The 20,042-nt window shown below is 43.1% G+C and overlaps 1 protein-coding gene across 1 annotated transcript in view; it reads left to right on the forward strand.

Annotated features, from left to right (window-relative positions):
- The first annotated feature begins 439 nt into the window (after positions 1–439).
- Positions 440–20,042, forward strand: part of tspan17 (tetraspanin 17) — a 28,664-nt gene continuing 9,061 nt past the window's right edge. The window contains exons 1-4 of the mRNA XM_083785951.1: positions 440–955; positions 8,320–8,370; positions 15,888–16,034; positions 18,174–18,344. Of these exons, the coding sequence (XP_083642077.1) occupies positions 866–955; positions 8,320–8,370; positions 15,888–16,034; positions 18,174–18,344 (459 nt within the window). The 5' untranslated portion in view covers positions 440–865. The remainder of the gene's footprint in view (positions 956–8,319; positions 8,371–15,887; positions 16,035–18,173; positions 18,345–20,042) is intronic.

The following is a 20,042-nucleotide window of genomic DNA, read 5'->3' on the forward strand; positions in this document are numbered from 1 at the left end:
TACAGAAATGCTATCTAAGGGGGTAGGGTAAGTGCTATGGGCCATGATGGAGTCTGAAAAGGTGGGTTTTCAGACTACGGCGGAAGATTGGGAGTGATGCTGCAGTTCTGACTGCAATGGGAAGTGCATTCCACAGTTTTGGAGCCAGAAGGGAGAAGAGTTTGGGACGTGTGGAGCGTTGTCCCGGCGTTTTTAGTGAGGGTACTTCCAGCTTCCCTGCGTTGGCTGATCTGAGTGCGCGGGAGGGTTTGTGGGGTTCAATCATACTTGCAAGATAAGGGGGAGCCATACCTTTGGTTGCTTTGAATGCCAACCCTAACCCAGGTACCGCTAATGCAGAAGAATATCCAGTAGAGGTCGTCGTTGAGGCAGAATGAAGGGCCATACAGTCAGTGCAGTGCAGTGGGTCTCCTCGTTTGACTCTGTGAGGATTTGTTGTTGGAGCACAAAACAACCAGGATGAACATTTAAAAGAGCCCAACAACAACGAAACTAAATTCAGGATATTTGATACCAAACTTCAAGGACTTTACCGGCCTCGACCTCGTTGTGCACACGTTTGTGGCAGCTGAAAGACAGCGAGTTAGATATGAACTGAACTGCAGATGAAAGTAGCTCTGGATTTGTTGTTGTTACTAGGTATAGCTGCTGCTAATGCTAGTAGCAATAGTAGCGAAAGTCGAGTCAATTTGAGCTGCTCGTCTTTTGTCTTAAATGCTGACCGACTGGCAGGTCGTTGCTGTGTAGCTAATGGAGCCAGTTAACATACAAACTACAACAACTTTAGTTGAGCTACTGAAGTAGCATTTATTAGCCCAAGTAGTTAGCTTAGCTAGCTAGCCAGCTAGCCTTTGATCTGAGAAGAATGAGCAGAAAACACAATCAGCAGTATAAAGGAGCAGAAGTCAGCTGCTGTGTCAAATACTTCTTGTTCGGATTCAACATCATATTTTGGGTAAGTGTAAAGTGTGTGTGTTTAATTGCTGCCCTCTCGATTAATTTGGGACATGTTTTATACATGAAATAATTAAAACCGTGTGCTGTGTACTAATGCCCTAGTCACAGTGATTGCCATTGTTGTTTGATAGTTTAGTTAGATTTTTTAATTTATTTTATTGCTTGGTACTTCAGGTGTTTGTAAAATGTGTGTTTGTGAACTTGGCTATTTTGTTTAGGCCAGACATAACTGCATTGCTTTGACCTTTTTGTTGATTTGTTGGTCAGCCTTTAATTGACCTTTACCACATTCTTGATCCTTGCTCTTATGACCTGTATATGGTCCCTCGGAACCATTGTCATTTGTCAGGCTTCTGTATACAATGCTCTGTGATGATTAAATCTCAATAGTAGGGCTCCAAGCCCCCAACTATGTGCATTCTGTTGATAACTTTTTTGATTAATCGAACTATCAAGAAGGATATAAAATATATAAATGATATATCAAATATATCTATTAAACACTTTACCTTTTAATTAACCACACAAACTATACTTTTGTCACAACGATGACATAAAATAGTGTTCACAACGCATTGCATGTGCACATGTTGTGGGCTTATAGATTTCACTATTTTCATTTCAGCTATAATGACATGCCCATAAATACAATACAATAGCTGTTTCACATTTTCTCAAAAGGTCCCAAAGGTTACACTATTTTAGCATCCAACTATTTAGAATAGAGTTGCATGCTTCCAGCTTATCTTCAAGAATAGTCAAACTTGACGGCTGCTGTTTGGCTCAGTGACTTTCTCCCTCTGGTTTTAGCCAGAAAAACCATTAGTAGATCATAAATGAACTTCACAGGTACTCTGTATAAAATGTTTACTGCTTTTTAAACTCTATTGGTGATACTTGCCCATCTTTCTGAAAAACCATTTCAGTTCTGAAAAACCATTTCAGTTGTGTGTAAGTCTGTGGTTCGACGTCACAATTCAGCCAGTTCCACTCTGAAAGCGATTCTGCATAGGAAAATTATTTGGATAATTGGATTAAATCATTTTTGAAGCAAATTAATCTCTATTTTCATCCCATTCGATTACATTTATGTTGTCCTGGAAGGCCGAAAGGGTATCGTCACCAATTGCACTAAAAGGAGTAAAAGCTGTCTATGGAATATCTTACTCTGTCCCCTTACGGTGTACCCCACAGATTTGCCAAGGGATTCAAAAGGATTTGCATTTGATAAGCAGATTTGCATACTGATTGAAAAATCCTTTCGACTATTAAACCAATCCTAGTAGGGTAAGGGTTAGGGTTTGATAGCTGATCCCATTTAGAAAACGTTCCGAGTGGGCAAATTATTGGGATTGGAGAAGCTCTTGAGTCGACAAATCTCTTATCAAGTCTTTTCTCCACAAATCTGAAGTTGAAATGGCATTGTCACCAAGTTCACTAAAAGCTGTACAGAATTTAGAATATGAATACACTGTATTCATATTTAATTAAATCCTTTCGACACCCTGTCCCCAACCCTAGTCTTCTCTTCCGTAGCCTTGCAGAGTGTCACCGGTGAGCTCAGCTCTCATTTCTATTTAGCTGCCATTCAGCACTGAGGTTATGCGACACGACATGTCAGCCCCCGCTTCTCAGTACCCCACTCTGAAAGGGCCCTGCTGTTCACATCCCACCAGCCCTCCCTCACCGTCACCCTGATTCCTGACTGTCCCTGACTGCAAGTCGTTTAAAAAAAGTCACTGGCTGAAGGGATGGCATGTCTGTGTGTATGTGCCTCCAGAAGAGCTTCCCACACACTCTGAAGGAAAAGTCCACGCGGATTTGAATACAACCCCAGCCCTCCTCCATTCAAACACCCCTTTCACTCCCCCCACCACCGCTATTGTATACACGCACTGCATGTTGCCATTGTTTCTCTCTCTCTCTCTCTCTCTCTCTCTCTCTCTCACTCTCACTCTCACTCTCACTCTCTCACTCTCAGACACACTTACACAAGGTACACACCAAACCACACGCACATTCATACGGACACCCACCACACGCAAACCATGCACACACAACACCCCCCCCCCCCCCCCCCCCCCCTCATTAAAACACAAATCGTATTCACACACGCATTGACGAGAACAAAGGGTTGGGGTGTTGGGTGGGGGAGGGGGGGGGGGGTGGGTTACGGATGCTAGACCCGCTAGGCTTGTCAGCAGATGTGATCCACAACACATTGCACTCTCCTCCTTGACTTCACCTCCTCCCTTCTTCCTCATTCCAGCATTCACTGAAGCGCTGATGGAGGATCTCGCCTCACCTATGAAGTGTCTGTTTGTTTTTTGAGTGGTGCAACCACTCCTACAACCAGCTTGCAATGTCCTCGTACGTGTTTGTGTGTGTGTCTGTGTGTGTGTCTGTCTCGTACTTGTTTGTGTGTCCGTGTGAGCATGAGTATGTGACTTAAAAATAGCAGTAGGGGGCGCCAGAAACAGTGAGAGGGGTAGTGACTCTAATGAGAGAGAGTGAGAGAGGTAGTGACTCTAATGAGAGAGAGAGATAGAGAGAGAGAGAGAGAGGGGGGGGGGGGGGGGGGGGGGGGAATTGCACCACTCAGTTCACACGTGTGTGATTTTTGTTTGCCTCCGGTAACCACAGACCAGTCTTTAGTTGTAATAACACTATACACTCAAAATTGAAGTAGGGATCATCACTCTCTTGCTCGCTCTCTCTCTCTCTCACACACACACACACACACACACACACACACACACACACACAGAGAGAGAGAGAGACAACTCTCACTCTCACACAAACCACTTGTTCCCCATAAAGAGCACTCTGTATTGTAATTCGACCAGTTAATCGAGACGAGAGGGAGGAGAGGTTGAGTCATCGTCATTCAGCCCTGCTGTGTCTGTCTGACTCATGTTTATGCTTTCTCTTGTCTGACTGTGACTGTTGAACACCTATTATAGGCCAAGTCAGGCCTGCAGGATTGTCTCTTGAGTCTGTTAGGAACAAGTTCCCGCTTGCTGGCTGTTTCCCTTAATAATCACCAAAAGATGCGCGCCTCTATGGCTTGTGAGTTGTGAAACCTGTTGGGATGAATCAGTAAATTTGGCAAAATGGGAGAGATCTGTGCTTTATTCTCCATCAAACAGCCCCATTTATGTTTGCCGCAGAGCTTTTCTCAGCTTTGAGTTTGGAGTCTAAATGTAATCAAAAGTGTGATGAGGCCTAGTTATTGCGAGTATACTAATGGAGTAAGTAAACAGAGCCAGAGCCATTTGAATATCTTCCACAATTCCTAGTGCTGCAGCTTGCTGTCGACAGCCAGACGTTCTCGCCAAGAGACAACACACCTTGTCTTGTGGTTGGAAAAGACTTAGTCCAATCCCCACATCCACCTAATTAATCACGTTTTTCAGCCACCCCCAGCAGCTGAGATGTGGGGGAGTTGTGCATGCTGTAATTAAGAGCTCGTTAGGTTGTAAATGAGTTGCTGAGTTGTTGGGATGGGTGCAGGGCTGCATTAGAAGCTCCCTATACAGTGCCGGTTATTGCATAGTTGCTAACTAGCTCTGGTCCATAGCTCTAATGCGTTTCATTTAGAGCTATGTTACTCTCAACTTCCGCCGCTCGCATGAATGCAGACCAGCCTCTCCTCTTTAGCGTAAATAAAAAGAACGTTTTTGCTACTGACCAAAACAAAGGTGAGTTGTGTCATTAGAAAACCTACTTTCCTTAGTGGACGCACTCTGAGCCCCCCACCACACGTATAAACTGTACTTTTTGGCCAAAAGGGGATTTTGTTTCCACCAGATTTTATTTTATTTTAGTTACTTCGCTGCGCCCTCTACCGATATTGCCCAGAGAACTGCCCCATAGAGAATATTTTTCCTCCGGTGAAAAAAGTACAGTTTATACGTGTGGTGGGGGGCTCAGAGTGCGTCCACTAAGGAAAGTAGGCTTTCTAATTACACAACTCGCCTTTGTTTTGGTGAGTAGCAAAAACGTTCATTTTATTTACGCTAAAGAGGAGAGGCTGGTCTGCATTCATGTGAGCGGCGGAAGTTGAGAGTAACATAGCTCTAAATGAAACGCATTAGAGCTATGGACCAGAGCTAGTTGCTAACCAGCACTGTATTTGCTCTCTCTGTCTAAAATGTCTAAACTATAGGGTCAATTAAAAAGAAAAACATATAGGTGATAGATATTGTATTTCGCTACACTACATTTGTACTCTCAGAGTTAAATGAACACTGACATAGTATTCATTGGGGTTCCAGCAATAAAAAACATATCAATCTGGAGTCCTCACAGGCCAGCTCCATGGAGATCTAGGGGTGATCAGTGCCCGTTGGAGGGGGTGATTTGAAGTCGGAGGGGCAAACGGTTCTCGAGTTACGTGCATTACAGATGTACACACCTACAGACAGACAGACAGAGACGTGGTGCAGATGTGCCACATGTTGTTATAATATTTACACCAGAGCAGCACAAATATCTGTGCCAACCAAGGATGATCCAGGTTACCACAGTAACCTGGATCATCATGGTTCCCCTGGCCTGAATCTCTTATTATGAAAGCCATGAAGCAAGATTCGTTTTGCTCCAGGGGAAATAGCAGTTGTGTCCCCCGTGTAATCAGTTAGTAGCCTGTCTCTCGATGGATCAAGAGGTGGGAACTGAACTGATGACGGGATGATGACAGGGATTCTGTGTTGTTCCGGGCCAAGATGAGCTCCACAATATTGGTCGTAGCAAAGCTGCTGGTATCGTATATCACAAATGCAAGGACTGTTGTTAGCACAGCCTCGCACATTTGAAATTCAGCAGTCTGTGTGTGTGTGTGGAGTCATGGAGAGGCCAGTCATGCTTGAGTAAGTCTATAGCCTTTTGTGGGTGTGCATTTGTGCGTGCGTGCGTGCGTGTGTGTGTGCGTGTGTGCGTGGATGCATGGATGTGTGTATCTCCACTGGCAGCGTGGCACTTGGTTTGACTGTTGGTTAGTCGAGGTTAATAGGATCAGCTGGCTGAGAAGGTCATCCTCCTCAAGTGTTATAATCCCCATGTGGGGAGAAAAAGAAGCCTTGAAACGCCTCAGAGTGGACGCACGCACGCACGCACGCATGCACAGAGAGAGAGAGAGAGAGAGAGTGATTGAGTGTGGTAGAGGGTAAAAGAGAGCTCATAGCTTAATTTGAAATTTGAATAGCTGGGATGGGAAACGGCACGGTTGACGTGATAACATCTAAACAGAAGCAATGAAGCACAGATCGAGAGAGAGAGAGCGATAAAAGATTGATCTCCGCACGCACACGTGCGCACACATAGGTGCACTTGCGCTGTGCACACACAGTCCACAGACTGGACAGGGTTAACTTCTGGGGACAGATTGAACAACTTGTGCAAAAAAAAGAAAGGTGTTTGTATCCAATCTGTCAAGATTCAAGACGGATCCTTAATTGGAAATAAATCCTGCTGTAAATGGAATACAATTAAGCATCTGAGAATTGAATCTGAACCAAATGCACTCGGACACAAACATGTTTTACTGTTATCTCTGTGTGGATGGATGATTTAGACTAGAGTCGAGGCTAATCAGATGGCATCTGTCTGTCTCTCAGTCTGAGCCACTCCACCAGGCTGATCCCTGTCTTGACAGTTCTCCCCTTCACTGTCAACCACCACCACCATGCTGAATTAATTCAGGATGTCTTCAGAATTCTATCAGAGTTGGCATAGAGCATTGTTCTATGAACCCTAGCCATCCCTGTTCTAAACATTTGGTATAAGCAAGCACACATTTCGAACGTTTAGCGACACATGGGCTATTTTCTTAAATTTTCTTTGGGAGCCTTTATTGGGTCCTTTCTCCACTCAGTTCACACGGGTGTGATTTCTTTATATTCGATGTACAACAAATATCTCTTGATGTGTGTATGCAGATGGGAGGCCATTCTTTTACTTGCCTTCCCTGATTTATCAGGCAAGGCGAGGGCTTCCAACAATGATTTTGACAAATTTGAACAATTAACCCAAGGATGGGTTGGGGAGGGACTTAGTGAAGGGCTAATTTGGTTCCGCTAATATATATATATATACTTTAACTGTTTTAATCTGATGGCAATTAAGTTTTTTTTTTTTTTCTTTTTTCATTTTATTGATTTTGTTTTCTTTTCAAAAACAAAAAAATTCAATATAATTCCCCATGGTGTAACTATAGGCCAGTAAAAAAAACTAAAAAGAAAATAATTTGATACGCTATTGCAAATTATCTCTTCCCTTGTGTAAGCCTGACCCATTGATCCATCCCACATGAGCTGACACCTCATATCGACAGAGACAGTACAAAAAATACAGAAATAAAGAGTGGATTTTTAAGGATTTAAATATCTTCTATCTATAAATGCACCAAGTCTCTGTACGTCTGTAATCCACATAACTCGAGAACCGTTCGCCCCACCGACTTCAAAGTCGACACACGCGTTCCAGGACTGGTACACTACCAGCCCAGGTGATGGCAATAATACTGACCATGGTCTTACCGTGCAACATGAAAACTCCTGTCGTTAAAAGTCATTGACTCGTATTCCTAGTTTATTTAAATTATGTCATGCAAATTTGTGCAGTGCATAGCCTACTGCAGGCCTCGTTGACTAGATTTAGAGGACATTTTGATGCTCTGAAATGATCCATTATTTATATGGAGAAATCCCGTCATTTAACATGCATCTCTATGGGGGAGAAGGACAGCTTGACCTGTCTTCCTCGCTGCTGACGTGCCTATTGGACAAGGACGGGTTGGGGAGGGACTTAGTTAGGACTTAGGCTAATTAGGCATGTTGTCCAGAGTTACAAGAGATGTGAATGGAAAAAATAATGATTAATCAACTAACAAAGTCTTGTAAGGAATAAGGCCAGACCGAGTCAGACTGACCAATACATCAATTAAGCCTCAAGCCTTAGGGCTTAGAACATCAGCAGGCAAAGATTAGCACTATGGATATCACTGCCTGTAAACAAACAACAGAGTGAAACGTTATCCTAGTGTCCAATTTGAGGACTCACTCAGGCCACAGCACATTGATGATCACTTGGCTTAACCCATTCTGACCTGAGATCAGATTCTAAAAATGTCAGTCGTTCTTCGATTTTTCAAAAATAGCAGACCTACAAGCTCGTAGATCTGCTATTTTTCAATAGCTAAAGCACAACACGATGCTAACACCAAAATGGGTTCCCGTTCAGAATGGGTTAAGAGACAACATTGCGTAGGGTTGCTGATGGAACTTTTCTTTCAGAACGTCTCAGCACTCGGGTAGCAAATATCTAGCTAACGTTGCCTCTCCTGTGTGTTCTTTTTTGCAGTTACTTGGAGCAGCATTCCTTGCCATAGGCTTGTGGGCATGGGCGGAAAAAGTAAGTATACACTTGAAGTGTGCACACACACACACACACACACACACACACACACACACACACACGCATACACACACACACACACACACACACACACACACACACGCATACACATGACACACACACACACGCACACACACACGCATACACACAGACACGCACGCACACACACACACACACAAACACAAGACTGTTGTTTCGATTGCCTGGCTCACATTCCTCACATTATTGTTACCCATGTTACCTAAGCGAGACATTAGGTTTCTTTTCTGGAGGGCATTTAGTTGGAGAGCAAGGAGAATTGGTTCAGGGTGATATGATTGTACAGTATTTGTGTTGTTGCGCACCGTACATAGCCCATCTACAAGCTGACGAAAGCGTTGTGAGCTTGTAGATCGGCCACCAGCCCACAACCAACGACTTTTTAGTGCTTCACGGTTCACCATGTGCACAACTGTAGCACCATTCCACTTAACACTTTATAGCACTTAACCCATTATTATCACATTTAGTACAGGAAGTGCCTTCAAAATAAAGGCTATAGAGTGCCAGAGTTGTCTGATCGCTTTTACTTTGAAAGCCATGAAACAGGAAACACTTGCCTAAAAAAAGTTGACTTTACAAAGGGACCTCACATCCCCGATCATCTTAATATATTGTTTTACGCTCCAAAAATCGTTCATATTTTGCGGGAGAGACGGATGAGGAGCAGAAATTAAGCGCCAGCATATCGATCCATTCATCACCGCGGAGAGCGCCCTGGATTAGGAGATACGAGTCATTCTTTCCGCCGCGCTAACATGGGAGTCAATGACAAGCTAATAGTTGCACTGAGCGTTAGCATACGGCAAGCGAAAAGCGAAATGCCAAAAAAAAAAAATAGGAAAAATTCTGAATATTCTTATCTCTCCCCGCGTCGCTGGGATGTCGCTAGGACGTCCTCGCACGTCAAAAGTACTAATATTTCGGGATCCTTATGACGTTCTCAGACTTCCTATGTATTGAATCTGTTAAGTGATAAGGGCCTTCAGATGATTGTCTTAACCCATTTTGGGCCATTTTTTAACATTATGTTACAATTTAGCTATTGAAAAATAGCAGATCTACAAGCTATTTTCTATTTTCTTTTAATCGTGAAAATGTGGAACAAATCTTTGAATATATATTCTTTCAGAGCGAACGTTTTTAACTCAAATCTTTGCTTCTGGGGGGGTCCTTGAAACAACATATTTTGAGATGGGGGGGGGGGGGGGTGGGTCGGTGGTCAAATACATATAATTTTTGGGGTCCTTGAGATGAAATATTGAGCACCACCGATATAGAACCCTGAGGTTTTTCAGAAAATTATCATGATTTTAGAAGCCATTTTTTTATGTTGACGTCAGGCCTAAATGGGTTAAGTTGGTATGGTGCAGAAAAGGTTATTAAAGGATATGTTATTGTTTACCCTGTATGGCGACTGGACTTGGTATCTCCCACGCAACTGCGCATGCAAAAAAAAAAACAGATCTACAGGCTAACAACGGGTCGCTTGACGATGCGTTGTTGGCTTGTAGATCTGTTCTACCAGCAAAGGTCCCTCCCCATTTAACTACTTGCTGCTCTCGGGCAGAGGACAGTCAGTCACACGTCGGAAGGTCAGAGGAAGGTCCGGTCAAATTTCACGCCAGCATGTTTTTACTGTGATTAAAAGGAATCCTCATGGTGAAAATTCAGGTCAAAGTAGACTGTGAATGCAGTCGCACAAAAGTGTAGTTGGTTGGCCAAAGATGCGTCTGCGTCTGCCTCTGCCTCTGTATTTTCATGTATTTGTGTGGTCACATGTGCATGTGTCAAATTGTCACCAAATGGAAGTTTCCGCGGAGTTCTCGTCTGAAAAGCAGGGCTGGACTGAGTCAAAGGGCTAACATTTGGCCCAAAAACATATTAAAGCATATTAAAGCAATGGCCCATTCTTTAGGCGGCCCATTGCCCACTGGACATAACGTCAGTCCAGGCCTGACAATCACCGACGAGTTTGCAAAGCAGTGCTTCGAACGCTGATGTCACGTTGTCCTGTTTAACTTCCAATGTGATATATCCAAATCCATGCCGACCGTGTTTACGTTTACAACTAAATTGTCCCGGCGGAAGCGTCGTCCTCTTTCAAGAGGGGTCGAGCAGAGGAGGAAAAGCGTTCTTGCTCTCTGCTGCCTCCAGGTGGGCAGGGTGTCCTCGACGCAAGGTACGCAACGCAAGCAATATGGTTGCGTAGGCTCGGGATCAGATCTCAACCCGACGTAACGAGACAGATCACGTAACTGACGTGACGCAAGGGGACAAATTTCTCTCACCCTCCGCTGCGTATGTATTCTTGCGTCGATTACGTTCGACTATGCAAGGCACTTTACCTGTAGAATAGAAGCCTCTGCCAATTGATTGCCATGGCAACCCCACACCTGCCATTTGATTACTTAACCAGTCCACTTTTCAGTTTGCACTCTTCAGACACAGACAGACAGATACAGAGATCTCCATTATATGGGCACAAAAGGGACATTTAAAACGGGTCCTATGACAACGGTCATACTATGTTCCCAACTTGCATCGTTCCCAAGTAGGCCGACGGGCACAGGTCTAGTACGTACAATTTGTATCCGACGCATGCATTGTCTTTGGCAGTATGACAGCATCTGCAGGCAAATTGGATTAGCAGGCTACACATTTGTTAGGGAATCATTGTAGCAGTGGATCCTCTGTGGGCAATTGTATTAGTTTTCACTCTGCACTACATACAAAGGTCAAATGCTGACTTTGCCCTCTCGTGTGTGAAGGAATGTGTGGCGCTGCTCGGATCTTCTTCCAGCCGGGGTACAGCAGTCAATTTGCTCATTAATTAGCTGGAAATTGTACCGATTGATTTAACAAATGCCCCACCATCATGGAAACATGCACTGATTAGTAACGTCTGGTCATGAGCTCTTGTTCAAATTGGCCCTGCCCGGGAGCATCTTCAGTCACACCGAGTGAATAATAATGAATCGCAGGCGCTAAAAGACTGAAAAGGGGTGAGGTTGGGTCTCTGAGTCACTGAGACGATGAGTCTCCGGCCTGCTCCACTCAGACAGACCGTAATTGTTGCAGGGTTTGTGCTTTTCAATTCAAAGCAAACCGTTGTCTCTGCATTATCACTGTCATATGACTTGAAATATTAAAATGCACAGTCAGGAAGGCGTATATCTTTTCTACGTCCGAGCCATAGACTGTAAAAAAAATATGGACAAAGCGTTCGCCGGGTCTGATATGGACGTAAGATGAAGCCAGTCAGTCCTTTAATTGTAAATCGCCATCTTTCTAGATCCATTTGGGCCCAACTGGCCATTGGCTGGCCCAGACAACGAGGTGGGACTTCCCCCCCCTTCTTCTTCGTTGTTTTTGTTTTTTACTCGAACGGGGGGTGGCTCCCGTTCATAGACTGTAACGGTACCCACGCCCCTCAGATCATACACGACTTTATTTTTAATAAATGGGACCATAATTTTCCAAAAAGAATATTATGACATGAGAAATGAGACTTTAAACTTTAAACATGGTAACGCCCCGCCTGCCTCTGATTGGCCTACCGACACTGCCGGCCTTACCAGAGTTTCCTCTGAGGTGGAAGATGCATGCTGGATAGTCTTCCGCGAGTTAGTCCGTGGTGGGAAATAAATAAATAATACAAGTACGATATATAATACAAGAGAATGACAGCTTGGCACGCGCGACAGTAACTTTTATTTTTGTAGAAGAGGCAAACTACTATTGTTTATGCCGTTGGCCTGTTTATGTGTAAACTTGAAACATTATTGTACTGTAAAATGGTCTCTTTTCCCTTGATCTTTATCTTTTTTAGTACAACAGACAGTATTAGTTTACTATAATTAGATTAATACCTTGATCTTTATCTTTTTTAGTATAATAGTATTAGTTTACTATAATTAGATTAATACACAATAATCAACCTTAACACTTTAATTTAGAACACAGCCAAATCAAATCATAGTGCATAGTGCATACGTGTTCAATCAATTATTCAATGAAAGCAAACGGCACAAACAATATTAGTTTGACCTCTTCTACAAAAATTAAAGTCACAAGTTACTGTCGCATTTTGTCATTCTCTTGTACTTGTATTGTACTTGTATTATTTCCCACCACGGAGTGCCCTTGGAGGACAGGCAAGACGGGCAGACTGGGCAGTATCGGTAGGCCAATCAGAGGCAGGCGTTACCTAACCTGGTCTATGCTTGGACGTAGAATAGATATTCGCGTCAGGAAGTCCTACCCTAGCACAGTCAGGCTGGTCCAAAACTACAATATGGTTCCGGGAGCCCTCTCAAACCAAACAGACGTTTAGTTGGTTGTTCTGGTGGAATATGGCGTTTAATTATTAGGGTTGTATCTATTGATACCCCACTGGGACCTGGCAATATGGATTCAGTTGAACTCTGTCCCATAATGTCCATTATTTAACGAATGGACTCAGTCTGACACTGTTGTGATTTATTTTATTTTCATGTTGAGCTACGAAGAAGTTAATACATTGTATTAAAACAGTTAAAAGAGAATTGCACTATTTACAGTTCAGGTAAATTATTGAACCAACGCCACATTTTTGTATTCATCCACCTGTCCTGTTTGTATTTTTCAACGGCAATAAGTCAGTAAACTTTGTAAACCAGGCCCAGGCCGTAGCGTAACGGTCTGGGCACCGGACTGGTGATCCAGTCGCAGTGTGCCGCGGGTTCGACTCCCGGACCCGACACGGCCTTTACCGCATGTCATCCCCCCATCTCTCTCCCGTTTCCTGTCAGCCTACTTTCTATCCCTTAAAAAATCAATAAAGGCGTAAGCCGCAAAAAAATATCTTAAAAAAAAAATAAAAAAATTGTAAACCATACTTTGGCGTTGTCATTCCGACCTTTTTAAGAACTTTCACTACAGACGCACACAATGTTGCTATTTTATTTATTTATCCTTTATTTATCCATAATGTTATTTACTGCAAAAGATGGAATAGGAAAGATCTGACGGTTCCGTCTTGATCACATGACCATAGAGACGTGTAATAAAAACACAAATGACAAGTGATTGTATTAATCAGTCAAATGCAAAATGTCTGTTAACGTTTAAATGGTTAAATTAACTACACTCCTACCAGCCAGTGGTTCCCAAAACTTTCAGCACGCGACCCAACATTTTACCAGTGAAAACACTTTTGAAATGACAATTAAAATCAAAATGTCTGGAAAAAATAAATAAAGGGACATTTACTTGCTGCAACCCATAAGAATGAGGTCCTGAGCCACTATCTGAGAAGCAGGGAGGATGCAGGAACAGAGACTGACAGGAAGTCCTCTAGAACGAACACACACAAACACACACACACACACACACACACACACACACACACACACACACACACACACACACACACTGAGGGCTGTGGGGGGCTGGGCTGTCAGAGAGGAAGGATGGATGTCTGTTTGTGGAAGGTTTTAAACACTGCCTTCCGTGGAAAATATCTCACGTTTTAGGCATGCGTTAGATCTGCCAGAGAGCCAAAAAAAAACAAAAAAAAGAAAAGAAAAGGAAAACAACGCAAATAAATCAAGACAGAATGCTGAAGAATCATCAGGCTGCAGGCTTTGTTCTTTATTCTTTGTGTGAAAAAGAGATGAACAAACAGAACAAAAGCGTAGGACAAGTTATAGGACGTTTTCCGTGAACACCTGTATACAGATACACCCCCTGGGGTTTTAATCCATTCTGGGCGGGAACCCCTTTTGGTGTTAGCATTATGCTATGCTTTAGCTATTGAAAAATAGCAGATCTACAAGCTCATACTTTATGGGGCACTCCCATAAAGGGTCTACTTGAATTTTCTATTTTGGGTTTTATAGTTAAACGAGTAAATTATGATTTTAATAATTCATATTAATTCAGCAGGAAAGCCCAGCATATATTTATGCCTGGAGCTATTTAGATCCACACTACTGTGGTTGTTAACACATTTTGAGCGGGAACCCCTTTTGGTGTTAGCATTATGTTATGCTTTAGCTATTGAAAAATAGCAGATCTACAAGCTCATACCGGCGCACTACGAGTAGGTCTGCTATTTTTGAAAAATCGAAGAGCGACTGACACAGAAACATAGCTTTTTCAGAAAACTGTCAGGATGTAGAAGACATTTTTAGAATCTGATCTGAGGTCAGAATGGGTTAACAGGTCAATCTAAGGCTTTCTGGCCTGCTGGCACACAAGTATACATGATTATTTTAATTTCTCTAAACATCAGAAGAAGCTCCCTTGTCTCTTGCAGAAGACACTTGACGAGAGGAAGGAACTAAGGAAGTGAATTAGTGTTTTTTTTCCAAGATTCAAGATGTTTATTCTCACACAGGTTCACGCATTGTGTGAAAAACTTCGGTCGGGGTGATGCTCCACAATACACACAATAAAAACGATAATAAATAACGATACTAAAGTCTAAAAGGTTTAAAAAAAAGTTTTTTGGAGGGGCGGTTGTCTTCTTGACCCATTCTGGGCGGGAACCCCTTTTGGTGTTAGCATTATGTTATGCTTTAGCTATTGAAAAATAGCAGATCTACAAGCTCATAGCGTGCCACCGAGTGGCGCACCACGAGCTTGTAGGTCTGCTATTTTTGAAAAATCGTGAAAATGTGATGCAAATCTTTGAATATATATTTTTCAGAGCGAACATTTTTAACTAAAATATTGGCTTCTGGGGGGGTCCCTGGAACTACATATTTTGAGATGGGGGGTCCGTGGCTCAATAGAGATCATTCTGGGGCTCCTTCACATGAAAAAGGTTGAGCACCACTGACATAGAAACATGGGTTTTTCAGAAAAATGTTAGGATTTAGAAGCCTTTTTTTTTTAAATCGACCTCAGTCCAAAATGGGTTAAATCCATAGACTGTAAAAGAAATATGGACAAAGCGTTCTCCGGGTCTTATATGGACGTAAAATGAAGCTCGTCAGTCCTTGAACTGTAAGTCGCCATCTTTGTAGATCCGTTTGGGCCCAGCTGGCCATTGGCTGGCCCAGACAACGAGGCGGGACTTCCCCCCCCTTCTTCTTAGTTGGTTTTTATTTTGACTGAACGGGGGATGGCTCCCGAGCATAGACTGTAACGGTAGCCACGCTCCTCAGAACATACGAGACTTTATGGTCATTTTTTAAATAAATGGGACTATACTTTTCTGAGAAATAAGACTTTAAACTAGTGACTGGAAGCAGAAAGTATTCATGAGTCATGACCATGTTTATTAAGGTAATACAGTCTAAGTGAAGTTGGGCCCAAATACTCTATGGAGATATGGGTTTTTTGGGCCCAATGACAGCGCCACAACAGGCCATTATATGAACTTTCAGGAAGTCCCGATTTCCATAGTGGCTTCACGAAATATCTGTCTGACTGCCCCCCTGGTTAAATCCCAATCTAACAAACTTGGTTCTCTTCCCTGCCTGCAGGGGGTGCTGGCCAACATCTCGTCCATCACAGACCTCGGGGGCTTCGACCCCGTGTGGCTCTTCATCGTGGTGGGAGGGGTCATGTTCATCCTGGGCTTCTGCGGCTGCATAGGAGCCCTGCGAGAAAACACCTTCCTGCTGAAGTTTGTAAGTCAACACACAGTTTTTTTTATTTTTTACTATACTTCTGTTATAACTACTAGCCTTTACCCGTTGTGAGATATTGTCCCTCCCCCCCTCGTTGTGGCCGGGGGGGGTACTGCGCCCTGGGTGCGTTTTCGCATTTTTTTTATTCACTAATAAATTCATTATTAATTTATGATTTGTTAAATTGGAAAAGACCTCCGTATTATTATGGTCAATGCCTGTGTGAAAAGTGGGAGCGATTTGGTGCAGGCAGTGAGGAGCTACGGCAGTTACAGTGACACACGTTCGTTCATTCAGACAGACATTGGCTTAATTATAGTATGATGATGATGATATGATATGATTTTATACTTCATCATACGACGGTGACATTTGTCAAAAAATAGACAATCTTTGGAAGCTTTTGAAAGGTTTTTTGCCTAATTTTCCAACACGTTTGCATTATGACATGCCTGAAAAACCCATTCGCCACCTCGTTCACGCCACCTCTCCCACCTCGACATGGAGAATTCCAACCACGGCTAACGTTGTCGGTGTAGCAGGTGTCACCGTGACATTGGCTCTTAATGTTTAACAGAAACCACATCTGGTGTCATCAGAACAGCCGATCCCGCAGCGTTTCCCCTTTCCATCAAATCATATCTTCCCCCATCTGTACCCATGGTCTGTTGTTGGCAAGCCATGGATAAATAAAGAAAATATCACTCCCCGGAGCCGTGACGCATCAGGTCGTCTCTGTTGTGCTAGTGGTAACGTCACGTGACTGACGAGAGACACAAACTGGCCTGGGTTGTCCGCCAGCACCTATTAGCTGCTGTCCAGGTCCATTAGGCCCCCGGCAAACAGAGTAGATGTGGTGGGAAGCTGATGTGGGCTTTTTGGGCTCGGGGGGGGGGGGGAAGTTCTTTATGACCCGGTGCATTTATCATTAGCCCCTCCTCTCTTTTTTCCTCTCCCGCATTTACTGTAAACGGACGAGGCGCGAAGGCACCTCTGGGACTGGCGCTCTCTCTCACAGCCACGCTCTCATTCAGCCAGCCCGGGTTCTGTTCCCTTCTGGAACCAGACCCTCTCTACTGCAGGGGTGGGCAACTGGTGGCCCGGGGGCCACATGCGGCCCCCACCTTCACTTAATGCGGCCCGCAGGTTAATATCAGAATACTGATACACATAGTATTGATTTCAGCTGTTGCCTTTCCTATTCCAATTTCATGCAAACATGAACCTGCTTTAATTATACTTAATGACTAGTATTAAATGACTAGTACTTAACGACTAGTATTAGTAGTATTGTCTTTTTGGGTACAATTTGTATTTAGTTCATAGTTATCATAACTAAAACTAAATCCATTTGAAAATCAATGAAAAGGTTACTTTTCAGGATTCTAATTTAAAAAAAGCAAAGAAATAATTCAGTATTTCAATTCAAATATAGCAAAAATAGCTGATCTACAAGCTCAAAACGTGTCACAGCGCGTTTTGAGCTTGTAGATCGGCTATTTTTGCTACGACAGTACTATGCACTGTGGCCCTCTGGAGTGACTGTGGAAATATATTGGCTCTCTCCATTGTCAAAGTTGCCCACACCTGCTCTACTGTATGCAGAGGGGTAATATATCAAAGTAATTTCCCTGTTTTGTTGTTTGTAGTTTCATAAGGAAATAAGAACAAATTTGTTTTATCCTCATTATCCCCCCCCCCCCCAAATATACAGTATATAGAAAACAATACCCACCCCCGTATTCATGATACTGTTTGCAAACGAACAAGCACACTGGTGTGTGTGTGTGTGTGTGTGTGTGTGTGTACACGGTATATGTGTGCATGTGTTTGTGGGTGAGAATAATGTATTGCTATTATGTCTGCGTACACGTGAGCGTGAGTAGTCGTGTGGTTTTAGTACTGTATATTTTTTTGCTGCATTTATTGTTCATTGTGCACTTCTTAGTTCTTACTTTTACTCTTTTTACTCTGTGCTGCAGAATGTCCCCCCCGGGGGGAAAATAAAGTGTTATCCCATCCTATCCTAAAATAATAGTGGCTGAATGTTCTCCTTTGTGCCTGTGTGTGTGTGTGTGTGTGTGTGCGTGTGTGCGTGCGTACGTGTGTGTGTGTGCATACATGCATGGATGTGTGCAGTTCTCCGTGTTCCTGGGGTTGATCTTCTTCCTGGAGTTGACCGCTGGCATCCTGGCGTTCGTTTTCAAAGACTGGATCAAAGACCAGCTCAACTTCTTCATCAACAACAACGTCAAGGCCTACCGCGACGACATCGACCTGCAGAACCTCATCGACTTCGCCCAGGAATACGTGAGTCTACGGGCTACACAGCTATAGTAGTGTCTCTCCGTCTCACGATGTCAAGTGGTCTTGTTTATCTTTCTTAACCCATTTTGGCCTGACATCAAATATGTCTCTTTTTAAATGTATTTCTTTCCGAAAAACCTCATGTTTTCTATATCAGTGGTTCTCAATATTTCATGTCAAGGACCCCCAAAAATTATATGTAATTGACCGCCGACCCCCCATCTGAAAATATGTTGTTCCAGGGACGACCCCGGAAGCAAAGATTTGAGTTAAAAAAAAACGTTTGCCGTGGAAGAATATATATTCAAAGATTTGTGCCACATTTTCACGATTCTTCAAAAATAGCAGACCTACAAGCTTGTAGCGCGCCACTCGGTGGCGTGCTATGAGCTTGTAGATCTGCTATTTTTCAATAGCTAAAGCATAGCATAATGCTAACACCGAAAGGGGTTCCCCGCCTAAAATGGGTTAAGGGACTCTCTGTTATGACAATGGACTAGACACCCCCATCGCTGAGCACATCCCACGATGAATGGCATTGGCGGTGGCATTTGAATTAGTTATGCAATTATTTGAATGAGATGATTTAGATAATTGGATCTCATGTGTTAATCGCTTCTGGTGTGATGTAACAACTCGTGTAATCCTGTCGGATCGTTAATTGTACACGATCCATAGCACGGTCTACATGCTTAAGCTGACCTGAGCTCCAGATCAACAAACAAAGACCGTATTCATTGGCCTTAGCAGCTTAAACGCTGCAGTGATGACTGATAATGGACTGCGGTTAATAGGAAAAGAATGCTTTTTGGGGGGCAAATATAGTTTTTTATTTAAAAATAATAATTCTCGCAGTTTAGTTCGCCCCAATGTGTATACACAGTGTGCCACTGGATCCCCTATTATTAACCCATTTAGACCTGAGGACGATTCTACAAATGTCTTCTACATCCTGACAGTTTTCTGAAAAAGCTATGTTTCTATGTCAGTCGTTCTTTGATTTTTCAAAAATAGCAGACCTACAAGCTCATAGCGCGCCACTCGGTGCCGCGCTATGAGCTTGTAGATCTGCTATTTTTCAATAGCTAAAGCATAACATAATGCTAACGCCAAAATGGGTTAATATCATAAGATGATATAAAAATCACACTCGTGTGAAGTGAGGAGTGCACATCGTGGCTGCCACATTACGAGACATTAATGCAGTGTGTTGTTGTATAAAGATTGTTGAAAAAGTCACAAGATGTATTTATATTGGCCACACGACGTCTCACGTTGGCATTTAGTGCCCTAAACAAACAAACAAACAAACAAACAAAGTCCATAGACTTGGCTGCCATACGATTTCATTTCAAAAGCATGCATTGGATGGGCCCCTCAAAAATAACACAATATCCAAGCTGCTTTGATTACCAGAACCACAGTTTAACTGAAAACGCCCTGCAGCCCAAAGAAACCTCCAGTCTGCATGCATATACATTTTTTGTTTACACAGCAATATCGTCTGTGAGTGTGCTTACATGCAAACAAGTTCATCAGCCAATATTGACACAAATGGATATCAGTAATGTTGATTGCTCTTAAGTTGTGTCTATTTGCGTAATCACTGAGGATGAAAATCTGAAGTTCCATGGAAAAACACACGTACACACACACACGCATGCAAGCACATGCCTGGGAGGTGTCCCTGTGTGTTTAATA

Source organism: Protomyctophum parallelum (assembly GCF_964188405.1).
Source record: "Protomyctophum parallelum genome assembly, chromosome: 16".
In the NCBI taxonomy this organism is placed as follows: Eukaryota; Metazoa; Chordata; class Actinopteri; order Myctophiformes; family Myctophidae; genus Protomyctophum; species Protomyctophum parallelum.